The 23,128-nt window shown below is 40.2% G+C and overlaps 2 protein-coding genes across 4 annotated transcripts in view; both read left to right on the top strand.

The window, feature by feature from the left end:
- Positions 1-4,472: 4,472 nt before the first annotated feature.
- On the top strand, positions 4,473-8,467 carry LOC117311927 (protocadherin beta-18-like). Its single transcript, XM_033855145.2, has one exon. The coding sequence runs from the start codon at positions 4,667-4,669 to the stop codon at positions 7,055-7,057; it is 2,391 nt and encodes a 796-aa protein (XP_033711036.1). The 5' UTR covers positions 4,473-4,666; the 3' UTR covers positions 7,058-8,467.
- A 1,042-nt stretch (positions 8,468-9,509) lies between these two features.
- The window catches only part of PCDHB15 (protocadherin beta 15), a 28,933-nt gene continuing 15,314 nt past the window's right edge, over positions 9,510-23,128 (top strand). The window contains exon 1 of one of the 3 annotated variants that reach the window (XM_073802608.1): positions 9,510-11,977. In XM_073802608.1, coding sequence (XP_073658709.1) covers positions 9,719-11,977 — 2,259 coding nt within the window. In that variant the 5' untranslated portion in view covers positions 9,510-9,718. Of the gene's footprint in view, positions 14,653-23,128 lie in introns of those variants that run through there. The other 2 variants (XM_073802610.1, XM_019924578.3) reach the window with 2 other exon arrangements.

The following is a 23,128-nucleotide window of genomic DNA, read 5'->3' on the forward strand; positions in this document are numbered from 1 at the left end:
TCATTAGTTGCTGATACACATGATAAAACAGCAGTTTATACCCATAGCATTAGTAAAGATGACAAATTTCCATCAAGTGGAACCATAGGAAATTGCATATACACCCCATTTTGAAGGAGTTTCAATAGTATTTAATGAAATTTAGTATGTACATACTTTATGATCCAGCAATTCTACTTTGGGGCATATAAGCCAGAAAATTCTTACACAGCTTTACAAAATGAAGTGCATGATAATGTTCATCTTGGGAAAGCAAAGAATAGGAGTCTATCTACATATCCATCAGTAAAGCAATTGATAAATAAAATGTGGAACATGTTTGTGAAGGATTATTATGCAGTGATCAAAAGGAGTGAACTAGGTGTACAGACAACCACATGAATAAATTCCAAATGTTTCAAAAGGATGAAAGAGCCTGAGATTTATTGTACATACCATATACATCCATATAATACATAATATCTTAAACTTATAGAAATATACAAATATATAAACATTGGAAGAAGAGAAGAAGGAACACATGTAGGAAAGAAGATGTGTGTTTCTACATAGGAGTGCAGACAGAAGTGTGAGCTATACCAATGTCAATGATAAGACATTGTTTAAATTGATTGCAGCATTATAGAGTTGATTTAGTATTGATCAGATGAAGTTGGTTTAAAAAAAACACATTATTTCTCTATTCTCTCAATAAGATCAATTTCCCATACTCCATGAAAGCTAAAAATTTGCTTGTCATTTTAAGACATAACAATATCCTTGAGAATTTACCTTTTTAATAAGGGTGGTATACATTATGTATACCAACACTTCCACTGAAAAAAATAGCTAATAAAACACTAATATATGTCAGGTCACAGTTAATGTTTAAAGGTAACTCAGAAAGAGAAAATCAGCCCCAAATCCACTATTTTCCTTGGGAACAATTGGAATTCTGGGATATGTGAACCTCTATTTTGATGGTGTATATGGGGAGGAAATCAAAGCCTGACAAACTGAGAAGCTGATAGAAGACCCTCACTTTAATAAATACGGAATCCTCAGAATGACACCTTTATGGTAGTATTAAACTGGAAATGGATGAGCCCTTGTTTGCAATTTCAGCCTTGAACTTGAGTTTTAGTGTTGAACTTGATTTAAGGTGGTCACTGACAAATAGCGCTCCCAGATCCTGATAGAACCAAATGCAGACCTTCTATGAAAGAAGGTTTATTCATCTTAATCCTAGAATTATTCATATAAATAATTTTTATGTTCTTAACTTGAACATAAATATAACTGCACGCACAAGGAAACATGACACCATGAGTGAGAGCCAGCAGAAAACATATAACACTTGCAAACACACATAAACTTGCAAACACTTCAAATATTTTGATTATCAGAAACAGTCTATAAGAAGCTAACAACTTTAACTGAAATAAAAGTTACACCTGAAAATGTACAGGGAACAAGAAACAATAAAATGTGAAAGATTAGGAAAGAACCAAATAGAGCTCCTAGAACTGAAAAATATGATAATCAAAATTTTAAACTGAATAAAAGGTTTAATAGAAAACTAGATGCAGTGAAATAAAGAATTTGTGGCGCGAAAGATAGGTCAGACTATAACTTATCCCACATATAGCTCAGAGGGTTAATAAGGTGGAAAATATGGAGGATGTGGTTAGAAATGCAGAACAGAGTAAAAAAGTTTAACATATATTTAACCAGAATTTCAGGAGAGATGAGAAAGAATAATGGCTGGGAATTGTCCAGAATTGATGAAAACCTTAATGCACAGATTCAATAGACCCAAGTAAACCTAACAGGATAAATGAAAGATAACCATACCTGGAAACATCATTGTGAAATTTCAGAAAGACAAGACAAATTTCAAAAGACTTTTCTTTTTAAAGAAAAGTCATAGGAAAAAGACACTTAATCTTTAAACACATGACAGACTGAAAGCTATGTTCCATGTTGACAATTTCTCAACAGTATTAATGGAAACTAAAAGAAAGATACCTTCCAAGTGCTGAAAGAAATCAGTAAACCTTCCTGCCTAAATAGTCTCTGCATATGAGTCATCAAATGAGAGAATCAAATCAACTGGATGTCAGTTGGTTTTAAATTAATTAAGATCATGGGAAAGAAGTGGTATAAAGCTATTTTTCAAATATAACTTTATAGTTTTACTCTGTCCCTCCCTTGCCACAGTTCTGAGTCCAGGAGTTTGACCTACTCTGTTTCTAGCCTTCTTCATCCCTAGTGACATCTAATTTTACCTTAGTCTAGTAGATCTATATGACCATGGCCAATTTCTAAAGATGGTAGTCTTTTAGAGCTGCACCTCTGAAATCACAAATTCAAACGTACTTCTCTCAATCTACAACTTACATTCTTTCTCAAAGGGCTTCAATCATCACTCATACCAATAAATCCCACATTTGTCTCTGCAGCCCAAACCTCTTTCCTCAACTTAATTTATATAATGTAAGATCATTTATGTTAACAATTTATATGGATACTCTATGGACACCTCAATCTCAACATGTTTTAAATTAAAATTTTCTATTCCTCAAAACTAAACGTCTTCTCCAGCTCTAAACATGTTCCTCTTTTCTCCTCTTCCTGTGTTTACTCTATCAGTTAATAGCGCTAACACTCTCCCAGTTCCCTAAGCCTGAAAAAAAGTACATTGACTTTTACTCCTTCCTATTCTACTCTGTGTCTAATCACCATATCCTGTATATTTTATCTTTATCATTCTAATACAACTCTATAACTGCATTTCTAGGTGACAGCAATATTATCTCTTACCTGTATTAATGGAACAACTTCTAATCCATCCCTTGCCTCTAGTCTCAACTCCTCTGTGATTTATCTTCAACTCTGAAACAGGATGATCTTCTTGAAAGACAAGAACACGGTCATGTCACTTTTCTATTTAAAACACTTTAATAGGGCTTCCCTGGTGGCACAGGGGTTGGGGGTCCGCCTGCCATTGCTGAGGACGCGGGTTCGTGCCCCCGTCCGGGAAGATCCCACATGCCGCGGAGCAGCTGGGCCCGTGAGCCATGGCCGCTGAGCCTGCGCGTCCGGAGCCTGTGCTCTGCAGCGGGAGGGGCCACAGCAGTGAGAGGCCCGCGTACCGCAAAAAAAAAAAAACAAAAAAAACAAAAAAAACAAAACAAAACAAAAAAAACACTTTAATAATCTTACATTTCTATTGATGTAGATTCCAAATGACCTGGCATGGCTTACAAAATACTTGTTGATCTTTCCAATCTCAACTCTCACCATTTCTCTCCTCTTACTCTATGGCTCAGCCATACTGATCCTATTTCAGTTCTTCCAAAATACTTCTTTCATTTTTGGATTTGCACAATCATGTTTTTAGTTTGCTGGAAATTTTACCCCACACCCAATTTTTGTTTGGATTACTCAAACTCGTTTTTCATGTATCAAATTAGAATTAACTTTTTCCGGAAAAGTCTTTCCTCTACTTCAAATCCTGGTTAGATGACCCTCGTCTATGCTCTTATATTAGCATGAACTTTTGCTATCATGGCATTCATTATGCTCTATTTTAAATGTGTGACCACTTTTCTGCCTCCATCTTTCAGGACAGAAACTATGTCTGTCTGTTTACCACTCTATCCCTAACACAAAGTGTATGCTCAATAAATATTTGCTGAAAAAATTAATGAATGGATGATAATATACTTAGAATTATGTCTCTGGAAGTCCTGGGTCTACAAAACAGAATTCAGTTCCACAACTAAACTGGGTTCTAGTTTGTTCAACTTTTTAAAAATGTCGACAGAAACTGGACATGTCTTACATTATTCACTACTGTTGAGCACTTACTTTCGACTACACTTATGGAGTATCCCTAAATAAACAGTACCATTTACTCAGCCTGAAATGTCCAGCCTCCCCAAAACAATTATTTGTACATACCAGTTCAGTTTTAAATACATGACATTATCTTTATTGTCTTTTCAAAGCATATTTGCTGATACCTAAAGAAAACTAAGATCTTTGGTTCCCATTTCCAATTTTCCTGGGAACCTCTTGCTCACTAAGTCAATTACATAAAAAGGTCCTCTTAACTATTTTTAGTTGTTTTAGTTGTTTAGTTGTGTTGTCTTCACAGAGATTGCATATCTTATTTGAGGTTGGGACTATATCTTAAATATGCTTTTTATAGCCACCACAGCTCTAGAGATTGTGGTTTATTGTGTTAAAGACTGAATAGTAACAGCATCACAAGAACAAAACTGAGAAAAGAAAATAGGAATATAGGAGAAAGTATAATTCAGAGTCATCAACAAACACGCAAGATAAACTAATATTTTGTCTCAAACTTATTTGGCTTTGTTTAAAACCTGAGACTCCGCAGAGTCGCGTGGTGGCGCTGCAGGATAAGATGGGGAAATTTTTGTACCATCAGATGCTCTGGTTACCGTGAACCACTGGAACTGAGAGCTCCAGAGAAGCAGTGGTGATAAAAAGAGGCTTTCAAGAGAAAGCTAGGGAGCCAACAACGCCCTCGTCACCGAATTGCAAGTCTATAGATTCTCAATGGTCCAGGCTAATAGCTGAGAGGAGCAGTTTGAGACTGAATTGAAATATTTCCGCGGAAAGACGTTCGGCTAGGGAGCCAGGGAGCCAGGGAGCCATGGAGCCGGGAGAAAGAAGCCCTCAGCAGATAAGGCAAGCGCTGCTTTTCTTTGTTTTCCTGGGAGGGTCTTTGGTGTGTTCAGAGACCTGGCGCTATTCTGTGGCAGAGGAAATGGAGATCGGCTCTTTTATAGGCAACGTGGTGAAAGACATAGGTTTGGGCGTGGAAGACCTGGCTGCGCGGGGGGCCAGAGTCATCTTTGATGACTATAAACCATACTTGCAATTGGATCGGCAGACTGGCAACTTGATCTTAAATGAGAAACTGGACCGGGAGGCGCTTTGCGATCTCACCGAGCCATGCATATTAAATTTCCAGATATTATTAGAAAATCCTTTGCAATTTTTTCGAGCTGAGCTTAGGGTCAAAGACATAAATGATCACACTCCCACGTTTCTAAACAAACATATACTTCTGAAAATCTCAGAAAGTACTACTCCAGGAACCTCATTCCAAATGGATAGCGCTCAGGACTTGGATGTAGGAAAGAATGCTGTTCAAAACTACACATTAAGCCCCAATCCTCATTTCCACCTTAAACTGCAAGACAGTGAGGAGGGTAGAAAATACGCAGAGCTGTTGCTGGACCAACCTCTGGATCGAGAAAAGGAGCCTGAACTTAGATTAACACTAACAGCCCTGGATGGTGGGTCTCCGCCCAGGTCTGCAACTGCACTGGTGCGTGTGTTGGTCTCAGATATCAATGACAATGCCCCAGAGTTTGAGAGGTCTGTCTATGAGGTTTTGGTACCAGAAAACAGCCCTCTGGACTCCTTGGTCGTCAAGGTGTCTGCTACAGATTTAGATGCAGGACTAAATGGAGAACTATCTTATTCATTTTCCCACGTCTCCAGAGACATACGGAAAACATTTGAAATCCATCCCATTTCTGGTGAAGTCCGTTTAAAAGCACTTCTGGATTTCGAGTTAATTAAGTCTTATACAATAAATATTCAGGCCATTGACGGTGGGAGCCTTTCAGGAAAATCAACAATTTTAGTTAGTGTTGTAGATGTGAATGACAACCCACCAGAAATAGTCATAACATCTCTTACCAGCCCCATACCGGAAAATTCGTCACCTGACATGGTAGTCGCTGTTTTTAGCCTAAGAGACCGAGACTCTGGGGACAACGGGAGGATGGTTTGCTCAATTCAGGACAATCTCCCCTTTCTCTTGAAGCCTACCTTCAAAAATTTCTACACCCTGGTAACAGAGAGCCCTCTGGACAGAGAGAAAAGAGCCGAGTACAACATCACCATCACTGTCACTGACATGGGAACCCCCAGGCTGAAAACCGAGCACAACATAACCGTGCTGGTGTCCGACGTCAACGACAACGCCCCCGCCTTCACCCAGACCTCCTACACCCTGTCCGTCCGCGAGAACAACAGCCCCGCCCTGCACATCGGCAGCGTCCGCGCCACAGACAGAGACGCGGGCGCCAACGCCCAGGTCACCTACTCGCTGCTGCCGCCCCTCGACGCGCACGTGCCCCTGGCCTCCCTGGTGTCCATCAACCCGGACAACGGCCACCTGTTCGCCCTGAGGTCCCTGGACTACGAGGCCCTGCGGGCGTTCGAGTTCCGCGTGGGCGCCGCCGACCGCGGCTCGCCCGCGCTCAGCAGCCAGGCGCTGGTGCGCGTGCTCGTGGTGGACGACAACGACAACGCGCCCTTCGTGCTGTACCCGCTGCAGAACGCCTCGGCGCCCTGCACCGAGCTGGTGCCCAGGGCGGCCGAGGCGGGCTACCTGGTGACCAAGGTGGTGGCGGTGGACGGCGACTCGGGCCAGAACGCCTGGCTGTCGTACCAGCTGCTCAAGGCCACGGAGCCCGGCCTCTTCGGCGTGTGGGCGCACAACGGCGAGGTGCGCACGGCCCGCCTGCTGAGCGAGCGCGACGCGGCCAAGCACAGGCTGGTGGTGCTGGTCAAGGACAACGGCGAGCCGCCGCTCTCCGCCAGCGTCACGCTGCACGTGCTGCTGGTGGACGGCTTCTCGCAGCCCTACCTGCCGGCCCCGGAAGCGGAAGCGGCGGACGCGGCTCCGGCCGCCCCGCTCACCGTCTACCTGGTGGTGGCCTTGGCGTCGGTGTCGTCGCTCTTCGTCTTCTCGGTGCTGCTGTTCGTCGCGTGGCGGCTGTGCAGGAGGGGCGGGGCGGCCTCGGTGGGTCGCTGCTCGGTGCCCGAGGGCCACTTTCCGGGCCACCTGGTGGACGTCAGCGGCACGGGGACCCTGTCCCAGAGCTACCAGTACGACGTGTGTCTGAAGGGGGGCTCTGGGACCAGCGAGTTCAACTTTCTGAAGTCTGTTGCCTCCAATCACCAGGAGTCTGTAAATGATGTAGAGGAAAACTCAAACTTTATAAATGGTTTTGGATTCAATTAGGAAATTTTTGGTTTTTCAGAGCATTCGGGATGAAAGTTAGTTTTCTCTAAATATACCGTTTCCATTAGCCTTTTGGGCCATAAAGAATTTCTTGATTTTTTTTTCTGATTTCATTTTGCTAGTTAAGGAGATTAGAAATTTTATTTGAGAATATACTCATACTTACTCTATTATTTCTATTTTGATGGAGACAAAGAACTTTCAATTTTACTTCATTACTGAAAAGTCATGAATATTTGTTAGTTTTTCAACTTTTCATCATCAAGCACTATTAATTTGAAGATGACCCCAAACCCATTCTCTGATTGTTGTCCAGAAAGTTTTTCTAAATTTTTGATGTTGTGGTTACTTAGGACATGAGCATGATACAAATATAATGAATTATTAGTAAATCTGCTGTTTAATCTGATATTATGCCTCCTTGTCTTAAACTTTTACATGGAGAAATATCTGAAAAAACGGCATGTTTTTGTTTCACAGTAGTATTAAATGGAAAAGACTACAATTTATCCTATACTTAAAGGTGTTTTCTCTTTTTTTATCAACCTGCAGTATATAATATATGAGTAGTATTGAAAGATTATTAGGTTATTTTAGGATATTTAAATAACAGATTCCTTTCGTGATGTCTGTCTAGCCCACCCCATCTTTTTCTGGAAACTTCTCTCTTCAGTAAAAATGTACTGTTGCAGCCATGTTTATTTTATATGACCCATCTCCCTCTGTGATTTCAAACAACAAGACAAGGTGGTAGACATTACTGATCCAAACTGACCCAATCTCATTATCTATGCTTAAAAAAATGACTTTAGAAACTGGTTATAGTATCTCTGTTAGAAACTTAGCGAGAAAGTGATACCATGTTGGCTAAATACATGAAAGAAGCACAGAAAGCCAATCTACTTAGAGACAAAAAGGAAGGAGATGCCTCATTGTGGATTTTCCAGTTGCTCCCAAATGTACTTTCTCTCTTGAGCTTTTGGAAATAAATATGAAATTTTTAAATAAATTTCCCTCTAAATAAGATAGCTAAGTGGATTTGTTCTCTTATCAAAAGCACTTTTAGATATGCTTGCATGGATTGGACCTTACTATTAATTTGAGATGTTAAAAATTATGGTTTTCATATTAATGTAATATTTAGGATCAAAAGGTTGTGGAATATTAGTAGTCCGTAAGGGACAAGAACAAGCGTTTGTTAGAATATACAATTTTGAGAAGAATTGATGGATATATCCAAACTGTACAGTCTTTGGAGTGTTTAATAGAAATTAGAAATTCTTAGCAAATTCTATTATATAAGAGTTTTTGAATATCATTAGTGTCATAATAGCTTTACTGCAAAATAACACTGATAATGTAAAAATGTGGTCTAAGAGATGTATGCCTTATTTGTAGGCTCATTATAGCCTTGTTATTATGTTCTTTCTTTTTTAAAATATATTCCTTTGCTTAGGGGAACCAGGGTATTTTGTCATTCAGTGAAAAAACATTTTAGATCATTTTGAATTATTTCAAGTTACTATTCAAAGGAGCATAGAAAAAAAGTCACTTGAGAACATGCTGTCTTGTTTATTTAGCTCATACAATGAACTAGGATGTTAGCAAAACAGGGGGCTTCTACATTAGGAGGAGAATCCATCTATCAGAATTGTAAAATTAATTTATTCATTGATCTATTTAACAGATATTTGTTGAGTATCTACTAGGTGCCAGGAACTATTGTAGATGTTGATGGATGTAGAAGTGAACAAAACAAAGTTCTTAAACTCAAGGGTGACACAGAAAAGAAACAATTAAATGTGTACATATATGCTGTATAAGATGGTGACCAATGCTAGGGAGAAAAAGCAGGAGGAGATACGGGAAGTGCCCTCATATGCATTTTTCCACAGTTTGAAAGTTTCATAAAATCATAAAATCTCTGACCTTATATAGAAAGGGTATTATAAATTGGAATGAACTAATAGCTTTTTCCTTGATGTGATTCAACCAATGGAAACCACAATTCTGGCACATTAGGGTGCCTAGAATTTGAAAGGAAATCTAGAGGAATTCAAACTTTTTGCTGAGAGAACTTTAAGAAATCACATAGGTATATATTGTTATTTTTACAAGATGACTGATCACTTTTAAGTCTTCTTTCAGTTCTCCTCAGAATACCCCACCCAGACGACAGGTTCTAGAAGATAGGGACAATGTCTGGATTGCTTACTGATGTATTTCAGAGCCCAGTACATAGATATCAGTCACACTCCTTTGAATGAAGGAATGAATAGTTATAATTGCATGGTTTTCTGATTACATCATCTCCCCCAAACCATTTCCAAACTCCCAATAGCCATCTAGATTATTATATACCAAGAGAATGCAATTGCAGCTATTCTTTTCGAAAATAACGCATGATGGCGCTGCAGGCTAAGACGTCAAAAAAAAAAAAAAAAAAAAAAAAAGCCCAGGAAATGCTACGAACTCTACCTCAGATCTCCAGCGGAAGAAAAAATCCTGTAAGCAAAGCTCAGCACCAAAAACTCCAGGGAATGCTGCTCGCCGACATTTCTGGACAGGTTACCCACTGGGAGATTCACCACTGTCTCAGTCCCATTGCTACCTAAGATAGAGCTGGCCCCTGTTCCTGGAAAGGCGTTTGTGGGAGTAAAGATGGAGGCCGGAGGGGAGCGCTTTCCTAAACAAAGGCAAGTCCTGATTCTCTTTCTCTTGCTGGGAGTGGCTCTGGCAGGCTGGGAATCCCGTCGCTATTTCGTGATGGAGGAAACTGAGAGCGGCTCCTTTGTGGCCAATCTTGCTAAGGACCTGGGGCTGGGAGTGGAGGAGCTAGCTGCGCGAGAAGCCCGGGTGGTCTCCGAGGACAACGAACCCTGGCTGCAGCTTGATCTACAGACTGGGGAGTTGATATTAAGTGAGAAACTGGACCGGGAAGAGATGTGCGGCCCCACAGATCCATGTGTAATGCATTTCCAAGTGTTACTGAAAAAACCACTGGGAGTATTTCGAGCTGAGCTACTGGTGAGAGACATAAACGATCATTCTCCTGAGTTTCCTGAAAGAGAAATGACGCTGAAAATCCTAGAGACTAGCCCTCCTGGGACCGTGTTTCCTCTGAAAACAGCCCAGGATTTGGACGTGGGCAACAACAACATACAAAACTACAATATCAGTCACAACTCTTACTTCCATGTTTCCACCCGCAACTGGGGGGACGGCAGGAAATACCCAGAGCTGGTGCTGGACAAAGAGCTGGATCGCGAAGAGCAGGCCGAGCTCAGATTAACCCTCACAGCGCTGGATGGCGGCTCTCCGCCCAGGTCTGGCACCGCCCAGGTCCGAATCTTGGTCTTGGACGTTAATGACAACGCCCCCGAGTTTGCACAGACGCACTACCAGGTGCAGGTCCCAGAGAACAGCCCTGTAGGCACCCTAGTTGTCAAGGTCTCAGCTAGGGATTTGGACACCGGAACAAACGGAGAGATATCATATTCCCTTTTTGATAGTTCTCAAGAGATAAGCACAACTTTTGAGCTAAGCAGCATTTCAGGAGAAGTTCGACTAATTAAAAAACTAGATTTTGAGACAATATCCTCATATGAGCTGTATATAGATGCGTCTGATGGTGGGGGACTTTCTGGAAAATGCTCTGTCTCCATTGAGGTGATGGATGTTAATGATAACTCCCCAGAACTAACTATTTCATCACTTACCAACCCCATTCCTGAAAATTCCCCCGAGACAGAAGTGGCCCTGTTTAGGATTCGAGACCGAGACTCAGGGGACAACGGAAGGATGACTTGCTCCATCCAGGATGATCTCCCCTTCCTCCTGAAACCATCTGCAGAGAACTTCTACACCCTAGTAACAAATGGGGCGCTGGACAGAGAGAGTAAAGCCCAATATAATATCACTATCACCGTCACAGATATGGGGACACCGAGACTGAAAACCGAGCACAACATAACCGTGCTGGTGTCCGACGTCAACGACAACGCCCCCGCCTTCACCCAGACCTCCTACACCCTGTCCGTCCGCGAGAACAACAGTCCCGCCCTGCACATCGGCAGCGTCCGCGCCACAGACAGAGACGCGGGCGCCAACGCCCAGGTCACCTACTCGCTGCTGCCGCCCCTCGACGCGCACGTGCCCCTGGCCTCCCTGGTGTCCATCAACCCGGACAACGGCCACCTGTTCGCCCTGAGGTCCCTGGACTACGAGGCCCTGCGGGCGTTCGAGTTCCGCGTGGGCGCCGCCGACCGCGGCTCGCCCGCGCTCAGCAGCCAGGCGCTGGTGCGCGTGCTCGTGGTGGACGACAACGACAACGCGCCTTTCGTGCTGTACCCGCTGCAGAACGCCTCGGCGCCCTGCACCGAGCTGGTGCCCAGGGCGGCCGAGGCGGGCTACCTGGTGACCAAGGTGGTGGCGGTGGACGGCGACTCGGGCCAGAACGCCTGGCTGTCGTACCAGCTGCTCAAGGCCACGGAGCCCGGGCTGTTCGGCGTGTGGGCGCACAACGGCGAGGTGCGCACGGCCCGGCTGCTGAGCGAGCGCGACGCGGCCAAGCACAGGCTGCTGGTGCTGGTCAAGGACAACGGCGAGCCGCCGCTCTCGGCCAGCGTCACGCTGCACGTGCTGCTGGTGGACGGCTTCTCGCAGCCCTACCTGCCGGCCCCGGAAGCGGAAGCGGCGGACGCGGCCCCGGCCTCCCCGCTCACCGTCTACCTGGTGGTGGCCTTGGCGTCGGTGTCGTCGCTCTTCGTCTTCTCGGTGCTGGTGTTCGTCGCGGCGCGGCTGTGCAGGAGGGGCGGGACGGCCTCGGTGGGTCGCTGCTCGGTGCCCGAGGGCCCCTTTCCGGGCCACCTGGTGGACGTCAGCGGCACGGGGACCCTGTCCCAGAGCTACCAGTACGAGGTGTGTCTGACGGGAGGCTCTGGGAGTAATGAGTTCAAATTCTTGAAGCCTGTCTTCCCCAATATTCTGGAATCGGACCTTGGGAGGAAGTCAGAAAGAAGTTCAACCTTCCAGAATAGTTAGGTATCTAAAACTTCCCCAACGCAAACATTAGTTTTGTCTCCTACACCTTTCCCTTTTTTAACCTAGTAGTAATCTTTAATGCTACTTGTCTTTCTTCTTTTCTGGTTTTTCTTAGTAATACTACTCATTGTTTTGTTGGCCTGTTTGTCCTATAATTATTTTTACAATTATTGTTAGTAAAAATTTTATATCAGGAAATTTCATATTTCTGATTAAACTTTTAGTATTTATTTCTAAATGATAATATGAAAGTTAGCCTCTCAGAATAAAAGTAATTCTAAGTTTAAAAGTACATTTCTCACTATATGACACTACATAAAAATGTCTGATCCCTTTTTATCATACTTCATTTTTTAATTACTGGAAGTGTTTTAAGTTTTTATTATTTACACAGTTAGACTTGTCTATAACCCGTCTTCTGTTTGGAGTGGAATCAGTTTATATTTACTTATGTCCAATTTCTTCCAAGCTCTGTTTGGATTTTTGTTTTACCAATAGGCAGCAATATGTATAATTTCATGCTATTTATTTCAAAAATCACACTTGTAATCATTGGACTTTCACTCTGAAATATTGCATATGTTATCTCATGCAAGTATATATTTATCATCTATTCTTTCTCATCTAAATTAATGTTGAATATACTTGTAAGTTCTTCCTTATATCTAACTGAAGTTGTGATCCTGTTAAAGAGTTTACTGATACCAGGTTGACTATGTTTAAGGAGTTCTTTAGACGTGACCAAGTAATGCATTGCCTGCAATTGTCCCTTGCTATTGTAGATGAATTCTCAAGTGAGCTCCAAATTCTGGGCCTAGAGGAGCTTTTGATGACACAGCATTCCAATATCTGCTTGCCTTTGGATGACGACATTGTTCTGGTTAATAGGGAATTTGAAAGAAAATGCATTGTAGAATTAATATTACTTAACCAAAGAAAGCTTAGTAAAGGATATGTTGGTGAGGGAGTTGAATGATTTGAAGAAATAATCAGCTCTGTTGTCAGGACTCCTCTATCTCCAGGAGCCTCATAAGTGGATACTATAGAATGGTGTGGTTGGCAGAGTAATGGCCCCTAAAGACATCCACATCCTAATCCCTGGAACCTGTGAATATTCTGTGTTGTATTGCAAAAGGAAATTAAGGTTCAGAGGAATTAAGGTTGCTAATCAGTTAGTCTTAAAATAGGGAGAATATCCTAGATGATCTGGATGGGCCTGATTCAGTCAGTTGAAAGGCCTTAGAGCAGAGCTGAGTCTTCCCTGAGATGAAGAAAGGCTGACTGTGGGCAGCAGCTTCTCATGCCCTAGACTTCCAGCCTGCTCTTTCTAATTGCCTGCTCTACAGATTTTGGACTTGCCTAGCCAGCTCACCCAACCAAGTAAGTCACTTCCTTGCAATAAATCTCTTAATATATATCTCCTGCTGGTTCTGTTTCTCTGGTTGAACCCTGACTGATACAGATGTTGGTACCTGGAAGTGGAGTGCTGCTGTAACAAATAACTAAAAATACGGAAATTGCTTTGGAATTGAGCGGCAGGCATAGGCTGGAAGAATTTTGAAGCACGTGTTGGAAAAAGCCTAGATTGCTTTGGACAGACTGTTAGTTGAAATACAGATGTTAATAACTCTGCTAGCGAAGACTCAGAGGGAAGTAAGGAGTATGGTGGAGAAAACATATATTGCCTTATAGATTACCTAAATCAAAACCTTAGGAGACTTGGTAGTAATATGGATGTTCCCTGGTGCACAGTGGTTAAGATTCAGCCTGCCAATGCAGCGGACAGGGGTTCGAGCCCTGGTCCAGAAAGATCCCACATGCCGCGGGGCAACTAAGCCCGTGTGCTACAACTACTGAGCCTGCGCTCTAGAGCCCTCGAGCCACAACTACTGAAGCCTGGGTGCCTAGAGCCCGTGCTCTGCAACAAGAGAAGCCACCGCAGCAAGAAGCCCACGCACTCTGTGCACCGCAACGAAGTGTAGTCCCTGCTCGCCGTAACTAGAGAAAGCCCATGCACAGCAACAAAGACCCAACACAGCCAAAAATAAATAAATAAATAATTAAAAAAAAAAGTTTAAAGTCACTGCTGATGAGCGCTCAGAAAGAAATGAGGAAAATGTTATTGGAAACTGGAGGAAATAGAATCCTTGCTACATAGTGGCTGAAAACTTAGCTGAATTGTGTCCTGCAGTGGAAATGTGGGAGGAAAAGGACTTGTAAGCAATGAAACTGGATATTTAGCTGAGGAGATTTGGGCTGAGGAGGCATGGGTTGAAAGTACAACGTGGTTTCTTCTTGCTGCTTATAGTAAAATGTGAGAAGAATGAAATAGATTGAGGGAAGGACTGTTAAGCAAAAAGGAACCAGAATATGATGATTTGAGAAATTCTCAGCCTATTCAGATTGTAAAAGATGCTAAAATTAGGAAAGTGTGTTCTGGAGAGAAAGCCAGTGATGTCACAGGTGTACAATATTTGTACTAGGCATACACATTGAGATGATACTATAATGAGATGTGATCTTTGAGGACCTTAAATATATTTTTTATGTGGGATGGATGTGAATCTTTGGGGACAAGAGGGTGGACTGTGGTAGGGATAATAATGGCCCCACAAAGTATCTATGTCCTAATCTCTGGAACCTGTGAATATCTTATGTTATGTGGCAAAGGGGAATTAAAGTTGCAGATAGAATTAAGGTTGATAATCAGCTAACCTTATAAGGAGATTACCCTAGGTTATCCAAATGAGTCCAGTGTAGCCACAAGAGCCTTTAATAAGAAGTGGAAGTGGGAAACAGAAAAGTCAGTATCAGAGTGATGTTCTGTGAAAAAGACTGAACCAGCCATTACTGAGTTTGAAGATAGAAGGGAGCCAAAAATGAGGGAATGCAGACAGCCTCTAGAAGCTAGAAAAGGCAAGAAAATGTATTCTCCCTTAAAGACTCCAGAAAGGAATATAGTTCTACCTTAACTTTAGCCCAGTTTAACTTCTGACCTCCAGAACGGTAAGATAATTTTGTGTTGTTAAGCCACTAAGTTTATGGTAATTTGTTACAGCAGCTATAAGACATGAATACAAATGGCTACCAACAAAGCCATTTCCAAGCCCATTTTTCTTTTCCTTCCCCTACTCTAGTCCAAAATATTCATATTCCCATAATCTCTTGCAGGTAGGAGTGTCATATAACTTTGTTATTGCTACTGATGTAAAAGTATAATTGGGAATTGGGATTAAGGGAAATATTTTTGAAAGGGGTAATCTGAGGTGGCATGTTCCTTAGGACTTTGCCCATTTTCCTTTTTCTTAACTGGCATGGGTAAGCCTTGAGTTGAAGCAGCCAACTTGCAACCATGAGATGAATACCATAGAACAAAGGTTATATACTAAGTATGATAAGATGGAAAGCCCTTGAATTTCTTACAACATTGTCAAGCTGCTGCAACACCTCTGTGCTACCTTCTCCCAGGCTTTATGTTGCACTTTATAAATAAACCCCTATGTGATTAAACAACTGTAGTCAGGTTTTCTGTTGATTACAGACAAATGCATTCCAAGCTGACACATCTCTCCTCCTCGTGAGTAAGGTTGATTTACACAGTTGTCTGACTAGGTCCTATGTTGTCTGTTTAAGATGTATGAGATGTTTGTCAGAAAAATAGTTTTACCTTCCCTTAGGTGTTATCAAGGGACAGTACTCTGAGTTACTATGGCTGACTTTATATCTTTATTCAGTCATTTCTCAATTTGACTAATATAAACACACAGAGATAATTGAACTTTCAAAGGAATCTTCCTAGTTGGTAGCAACCCAAAAAGTTGAGTTTTGGAAAATAGAATGAGAAAGTGACCTGATAAATGCCAGCTATACTATTAACCTGCATCAGTGGTGTCCTTACAAGACGACTGGAAGTTTAGAACACTTGTTTCCCTCTCTGGCAGGGAAGTGGCACAGCCAAAAATTTTACTTAGTAAAATAAATTGACTAAATATGAGTCCTGAAAATCTTCATAAGAAGATCAGCAGTCTACATGTTTTGGTAGAATATGCCTGATGGAAGGATCAGAAATTCCTAGCAACATTTTCAGTACACAGAGATGTGTGTTTTGAGGCCTCAGTGTGTCAGGAGCCATTACTCCTTTCCTGTCTTACTTTACAAATATTGGTAAAGTGTAGAATTTAAAGGCATCTCCAAAGTCTTCCTACTTATGTCTTTCTTGGACTGATCTGGAATACCTTGAAAAGAGCATTCCTTCCAGGTTATCAGCATAATCATGAAAAATCAATAAAAATCTATCATGTTACATGATGGAATTGCCTCAAGAAGTTTTAGAACTCCTTAGCTTCACCCAGAGTGTTTGTGTATGTTTGTATATGTGTACATTTGAGTGTGTGTGTATGTGTGTGTCTAGGGGAGTAGCTTTAGCAGATGGTAGAGGTGCATCTCTGGTATATATGCAGAGATATATACCAGATTAACAATGCTTTTCCATAGCTTTTCCACACTGTAAAGATATTTTTCCCTTTAGTGCATAAGTGTATGTCATAAAATTGCCATTACTGGGACTTCCCTGGTGGCGCAGTGGTTAAGAATCCACCTGCCAATGCAGGCGACACTGGTTCGATCCCTCGTCCGGGAAGATCCCACATGCCACAGAGCAACTAAGCCCATGTGCCACAACTACTGAGCCTGCGCTCCAGGGCTCGCGTGCCGCAACTACTGAGCTTGTGCTCTAGGGCCCGTATGCTGCAACTACTGAAGCCTGCATGCCTGGAGCCCATGCTCCACAACAAGAGAGAAGCCACCGCGATCAGAAGCCCACACACTGCAACGAAGAGTAGCCCCCACTCGCCACAACTATAGAAAGCCCACGTGCAGCAACGAAGACCCAGCGCAGCCAAAAAAAAAAAATTTAAAAAAATAAAAATTTGCATGGAAAAAGGAAATGTAATTTAAAAAATTAAAAAATAAAATTGCTGGTCTTCCCTGGTGGTGCAGTGGTAGAGAGTCCACCTGCCGATGCAGGGGACACGGGTTCGTGCCCCGGTCCGGGAAGATCCCACGTGCCGCGGAGCGGCTGGGCCCGTGAGCCATGACTGCTGAGCCTGCACGTCCAGAGCCTGTGCTCCGCAAAGGGAGAGGCCACAACAGTGAGAGGCCCACGTACCGCAAAAAAAATAAATAAATAAAAATAAATAAAATGAAAATAAATAAAATTGCCATTACTAACATATCCTAAAATAGATTATATTTGCAAAGTGAAGGATGTTTCTCTTTGTAAATTTAACAATGCCAGAATTATTGGATCTAGAAGCTTAGTAGCCCTCTTGGCCTTGAAGGAGCAGCCCAGGGGAGGGAAGTGTAGACCAGACTTGGTCCTTTTTTCCCCAGTGGGCTCAGGAAACAATAAAGTTGATGTCAGGATGTGTCAGGGCTGGAATTAGGGTGAGGCCAAGTTCTGCAAGTGTAGGGTTGGATCCTGTCTTTATTTAAAATATTAATATTTTGTTCATCATGAATTATTTCATTAAGTTTGACTTTTTAGAATATTGCATTAAGTAGTATCTATCTTTACTACTAAGTTTTTGGGTGACCCATTAATTTTGCTTCTGAGACGCTTGCCTTACCCTAGTCCTGGTCCTTTTGGTAGTTTCCATCTTGCCAGTTCAAATGACCATCATAGCAGTAGTTTTGGTACTCACAGCTGAAATCTGAGTGGTGAGGTCTGAATCAAGTCCATCTCCGTTCTGAATATGAGCTAGCAGCAGCAACAGTAGAAGAATACAAAGATCCAAGGAGATCTGACAAACTGGAGTCCTGCAGACTGGGAACGGAAGAGTACCTGTATGGCTGTGATTCATCAGGCAAACTGTTCGTATGTTTTTCTTCCAGGTGGCATGCAGCAGTGTGAAAAATGTTATCTATTCGGGGATAACATTTGCCACTTCATTGTTGAGAGTTTTTGCATCTACGTTCATGAGGGATATTTGTCTCTCTATATTTTTTCATGTTATCCCCTTGTCAGGTTTAGTTTCAGGATTATACTGGTCTCATAAAATGAGTTGACAATTGTTTATTCCACCTCTCTTTTATGAAAGAGGTTGTGTAAGATATTTATTATTTCTTCTTTATGTATTTGATAGAATTTACCAGAAGCCATGTGTGGCTACCGTTCTCTTTGTGGGGAAATTTTGAATTGCAAATTGAACTTATTAAATAGATATGCTGCAATTCCAGTTTTCTATTTCCTCTTGTGTCAGTTGGTAACTTGTGTTTTTAAACAATTTGTCCATTTTACCCAAGATGTTAATACACTGGCATGAAGTTATTTATAATATTCCTTTATTATCTTTTCAATATATTTAGGATCTGTAGTGGTACCCTTCTTTCCTTCTAGTTATTGGTAAACATGTTTTCTCTCCTTTTGCCTTTATCAGTATTGCAGTGAGTATATCAATTTTATTAATCTTTCTTTTTTTAAACCAACCTTGTCTTTGTTATTTTCCTATTACTTTCTGTTTTCTGGTTCATTGATTTCCACTCATACGTTTTTATTTCTTTTCTTATACCTACTTCAGGTTTAGTTTTCTATTCTTTTTCTAGTTTCTCTGAAAGCTTAGATCGTTGACTCTTTTCTAATACAGATTAAAATATATAATTTAAAGTTATAAATTTCTTTCTATGCATTAATTGAGCTGCATTTCATGAATTTTGATACATTGTGATTTTATTACCATTAAGTTTGACTTTATTTACAGTTTCCCTGTTGATTTCTTCTTTGATCTATTGCTTAACTAGAAGCATTGCTTAATTTCCAAATATCCAGGGATATTATTTTTGATATCCAAAATAATTCTGTTTTGGTTTGAGAACTTACTCTGTACAATTTCAATCCTTTGAAATGTATTGAGTTTTGCTGTTTTGTTGTTGTTATCTAACATATGGGTTACCTTGATAAGTTTTGCATGTGTACTTGAAGGAAATGCGTATTCTACAGTTGTGGTGTGTAGTGTTCTGTAAATATCAATTAAGCCAAATTGCTTTGATAATGTTGTTTAAATATTCTTTATCCTTACCACATTTTCCTACATGTTCTATCAATTACTGAGAGAAATATATTAATTCTTCAACTATAACTGTGTATTTGTCTGTTTCTTCTTTCAGTTCTAGCATTTTTTTAAACCTCATGTATTGTGAAGCTCTGTTGTTAGATGTGCACATCAGTAGGATTATTTTATCTTCTTGTTGAATTGACATTAAGCACTATGAAACATCCCTTTTAGTTTCTAGTGATACTTTAAATCCGATATTAATAGAGTCATCCATATTTCTTATGCTTGGGGTTTGTATAATATATCTGTTTTCATCCTTTTGCTTTCATCCTGTCTTTATATTTTAAGTTTATCTTTGGTAAACTACATAGAGTTGGATCTTTTTTTTTTTCTCCAGTGTTATCATTTCTGTCTTGTAATGGGAGAGTGCATTCTATTTATGTTTAATATAATTATTTATATAATTGTCTATTGAATTTTTTAATTCACACTCTCTGTTTTCACTCCTTTTTTTCTGTTTTCTGTTTTCTTTTGGCTTAATTCTGTATTTTTTGGTATTCCATTTTATGTCCTAAATTGACTTTTTACCTGTAACATTTTGGGAGGTATTTCCTCTACGAATAAGAATATACAGCCTTTACTTATCATGGTCTACCTTAACTTAGTATTATACTACTTCATCTACAATGTGAAAAGCTTCCTATTATGTAATTATCATCCTTTTTGCCATGGCACAGATCAGTTTCAGACACAGGAGAGATATTTAAGAATTCTTATGGTGGAGAATCTCTGTGAATAAAATCGAATTGGAAAATATTTCAGAAAGACGTTAAAATCTACTATGTGGAAGGTATTTCATACTGGAGAGAACTATAATGAGAGTAATCAATATGGAAAAGCCTTCAGCCTGTTTCTTAATTTGCACTTAAATGTGCACAAGAGAACTCATACTGAAGAGAAATCCTGTGAATTCACTAGCTATGTGACAGCCTTCATTAATCATTCACTTGTTAAGCCACACTGGACACAACCCTAACAATGTAAGAAATGTAGAGAACTCTTCAGCTATTCTTTGTATCTTAGGACTCATGTGAAAATTCACACTGGAGAAGAATACTGTGAATATATAAAATGTAGGAATGCTTCTGTTCATTCTTCATGTATTGCTGTACATGTAAGAATTCACAGTGGAGATAGGCTTCATATTTATATAATGTGAAAAAGCGTTCCATTTCTTTCATCTCTAAGAAAATGTGAAAACTCTCATTAGAGAAAAATTCTATGAAGGTAAAAAATGTGGAAAAATCTTCGATTGTCCCTCATCCTTTAGTTGCAAATGTGAGAACTCATATTGAAAATATACCCAATGAATGTAAAAGAATGTGAGAAAGTTTTTATTTCTTCTACATCCCTTAAAGTACCCATAAGAACTCGAATTGGAGAGAAGCATTATGAATGTAAGGAATGTGGGAAAACCTTCACTTTCTTCAAAGATTACTCTACAAATGAGAAAACACCAGATATGAGCTCTACACATGTAAGGAATGCACAGTTCCCTTCCTCTTTTAGTAACCACATGAGTACAAATATTGGAGAGAGGCCCTATAATTGTAAACAATGTGACAAGTCTTCTTTTATTCTTCACATTTTACTGTACATGTGATAACACAAATTGGAGAGAAACACTGTGAATATATGAAATGCAGGAATGCCTTTGGCTGTTCCTCATCACTTAGGAAACTTGTAAGAACTCACACTGAAAAGAAATCCTATTAGTATTTGAAGTGTAGGACAATCTTAACTTGTATCTAATTCTTTCAAAACTGTGTGAAAATTCACATTAGAGAGAAACCATATAAGTGTAATAAGTGTGGGAAAGTATAATTCCTAACACTTTAGGGCATATATGAGAACACACACTGAAGAGAGACCATATAAATGTAAAGAATGTGGGAAAACCTTCAGGTCTTTCTCATTCTTTGTGAGAACTCATACTGGGAGATAGGAATTTGAAGAATGTGGAAAATCCTTTAGTTTTCCCTAATACTCCAAAAACATATGAAAACTCACATTGGAGAGAAACCCAATGAATGTAACCAATGTGGGAAAACCTTCAGATGCATCTCTTCTTTGTTAGGCATAACGAAAGCAATAACAGAGGAGAAATGTTTCAAATGTTATAAATATGGAATTGCTTTATCAGTGTGTCTCTCATCTTTGAAGTGATCCCCTAGCTCATATTTTATAGTTTTCATTTTCTAATATAAACCTCTATGGCAATAACTTGCTCCCAGTACTCTTTCAGCTATTTCACACAACTTTCAAAATGTATTATTTTCATTGTGGTTCACCTATGTATATTGTCTCATTTCCATTGTGAAATCTCAGACTGAAGTAAAGTGTATTTTTTAATATGCAAGTAAGTGTATTTGAAATTAGCTTTGTTATTGTTTCTAATTAATTTCCACTATATGCAATGCATGTGGTCCTCGGGATATTGACTTTGGTACTTGTTGGGATTTTCTTTCTGGCCTACTGTGGCAGACACTGGGATTTGCCTACCTGGTAGCTATTCTACCCTTCTTCCTTACCATGAAAACTTAGAAATTTTCAGGTTATTGACCTTAACTGTTGAGAGGTGTATCTTCAGCATTTTTGTGGCTAGTGTAGTATATAACAATTGTTTTGGTTAATAAGTAGTTGATATACATAAAAAATGTTCAAAATTATCAAAAAAAGATGGTTTCAAAAAAAGAAAAAGATGGTTTCATCAGACTCAGTAATTTAACCTTTTGTACTTTGCTCCTCCTTTAAGTTGGACACAACAATTCAAGTTGAAAAGAGAGAACTTGGAACCATGAGGGTGAAAGTTAGGGGTAATGATGGTTGTGCTGGATTATGTTATATGAAGCTTAGAATTACATTGTCTAGAATCCTCTTGCTGTATGGTTAGAATTAGACAAAAGAGGAAGGTACATGAGATTTGAAATGCAAAAATGAAGAAGCCATTAATCTCAAAATGATGTGGAAGTAGCAGATTGACAGACAGATCCAGAACTGTTCAGAAGTTCCAAACTTCAAGCTTATCTTCCTGACTACTGTCTTTGCAGAATAACATCAACCCTGAGCCAATCACAAGCACTTTAGTCACCTCAGAGGTAGCAGTTTCCACAAATATCTCCATGAGCTCAACCTTCATGGTCCTACTTTGGTGGATAGATGTGCACAGCTGTTTGAATTTCCTTGAAAACTCAAAACTGTCCATTCATACCACTGTTTCAGAATATTGTGTTTAGAGACTTTCTCCAATCCTCTGATTACCTCTTCTCCACACTTTTGAAAGGTCTAATTTCTATAGTGAGCACATAGTTCTCCTAATACTTCCAGTGACTCTGTTTTTCCTGAGTCATAACATGTTGCAGCAAAAGAAAACAAACAAATGAGTAAGTTTGCTCCCCTATTGCAATTGTTGAGTGGCCATACTGTCCTTGTGTTGCCTATTTTTAGACTCTCCCAGGAGAGAAATAAGCCCCTTGCTGATTTGTGGGAATTTTATGTTAGTCAAAACGGAATGAAATTCCTAAATGATAAACATAGTATTGTTAAATTAAAACTATCAATGTAATTCACCATATTAACAAAATAAAGAACATATATATGATCATCTCAATAAATGCATAGAAAATCTTTGAAAAATTCAAAATGCATTTTGTGAAAACTTTCAACACACTAGAGGATGGGAACATCCTCATTGTGGTATAAAAAAAAACCTACTAAAATCCTAAATCTAATATCATACTTACTGGTAAAATATTGAATGCTTCCCCATAATATTAGAGACAAAGCCAGAAAGTTCTCACTCCTTCTGTTCAATATTATAATGGAAAATCTAGTCAATGTAAAAAGCCAGGAAAATAAATAAAAGGCACAGATATTTAAAATATTTGTCTTTATTTACAGATGACCTAATTGTATA

The sequence above is a fragment of the Tursiops truncatus genome, chromosome 3 (genome assembly GCF_011762595.2).
Source record: "Tursiops truncatus isolate mTurTru1 chromosome 3, mTurTru1.mat.Y, whole genome shotgun sequence".
Taxonomy (NCBI): Eukaryota; Metazoa; Chordata; class Mammalia; order Artiodactyla; family Delphinidae; genus Tursiops; species Tursiops truncatus.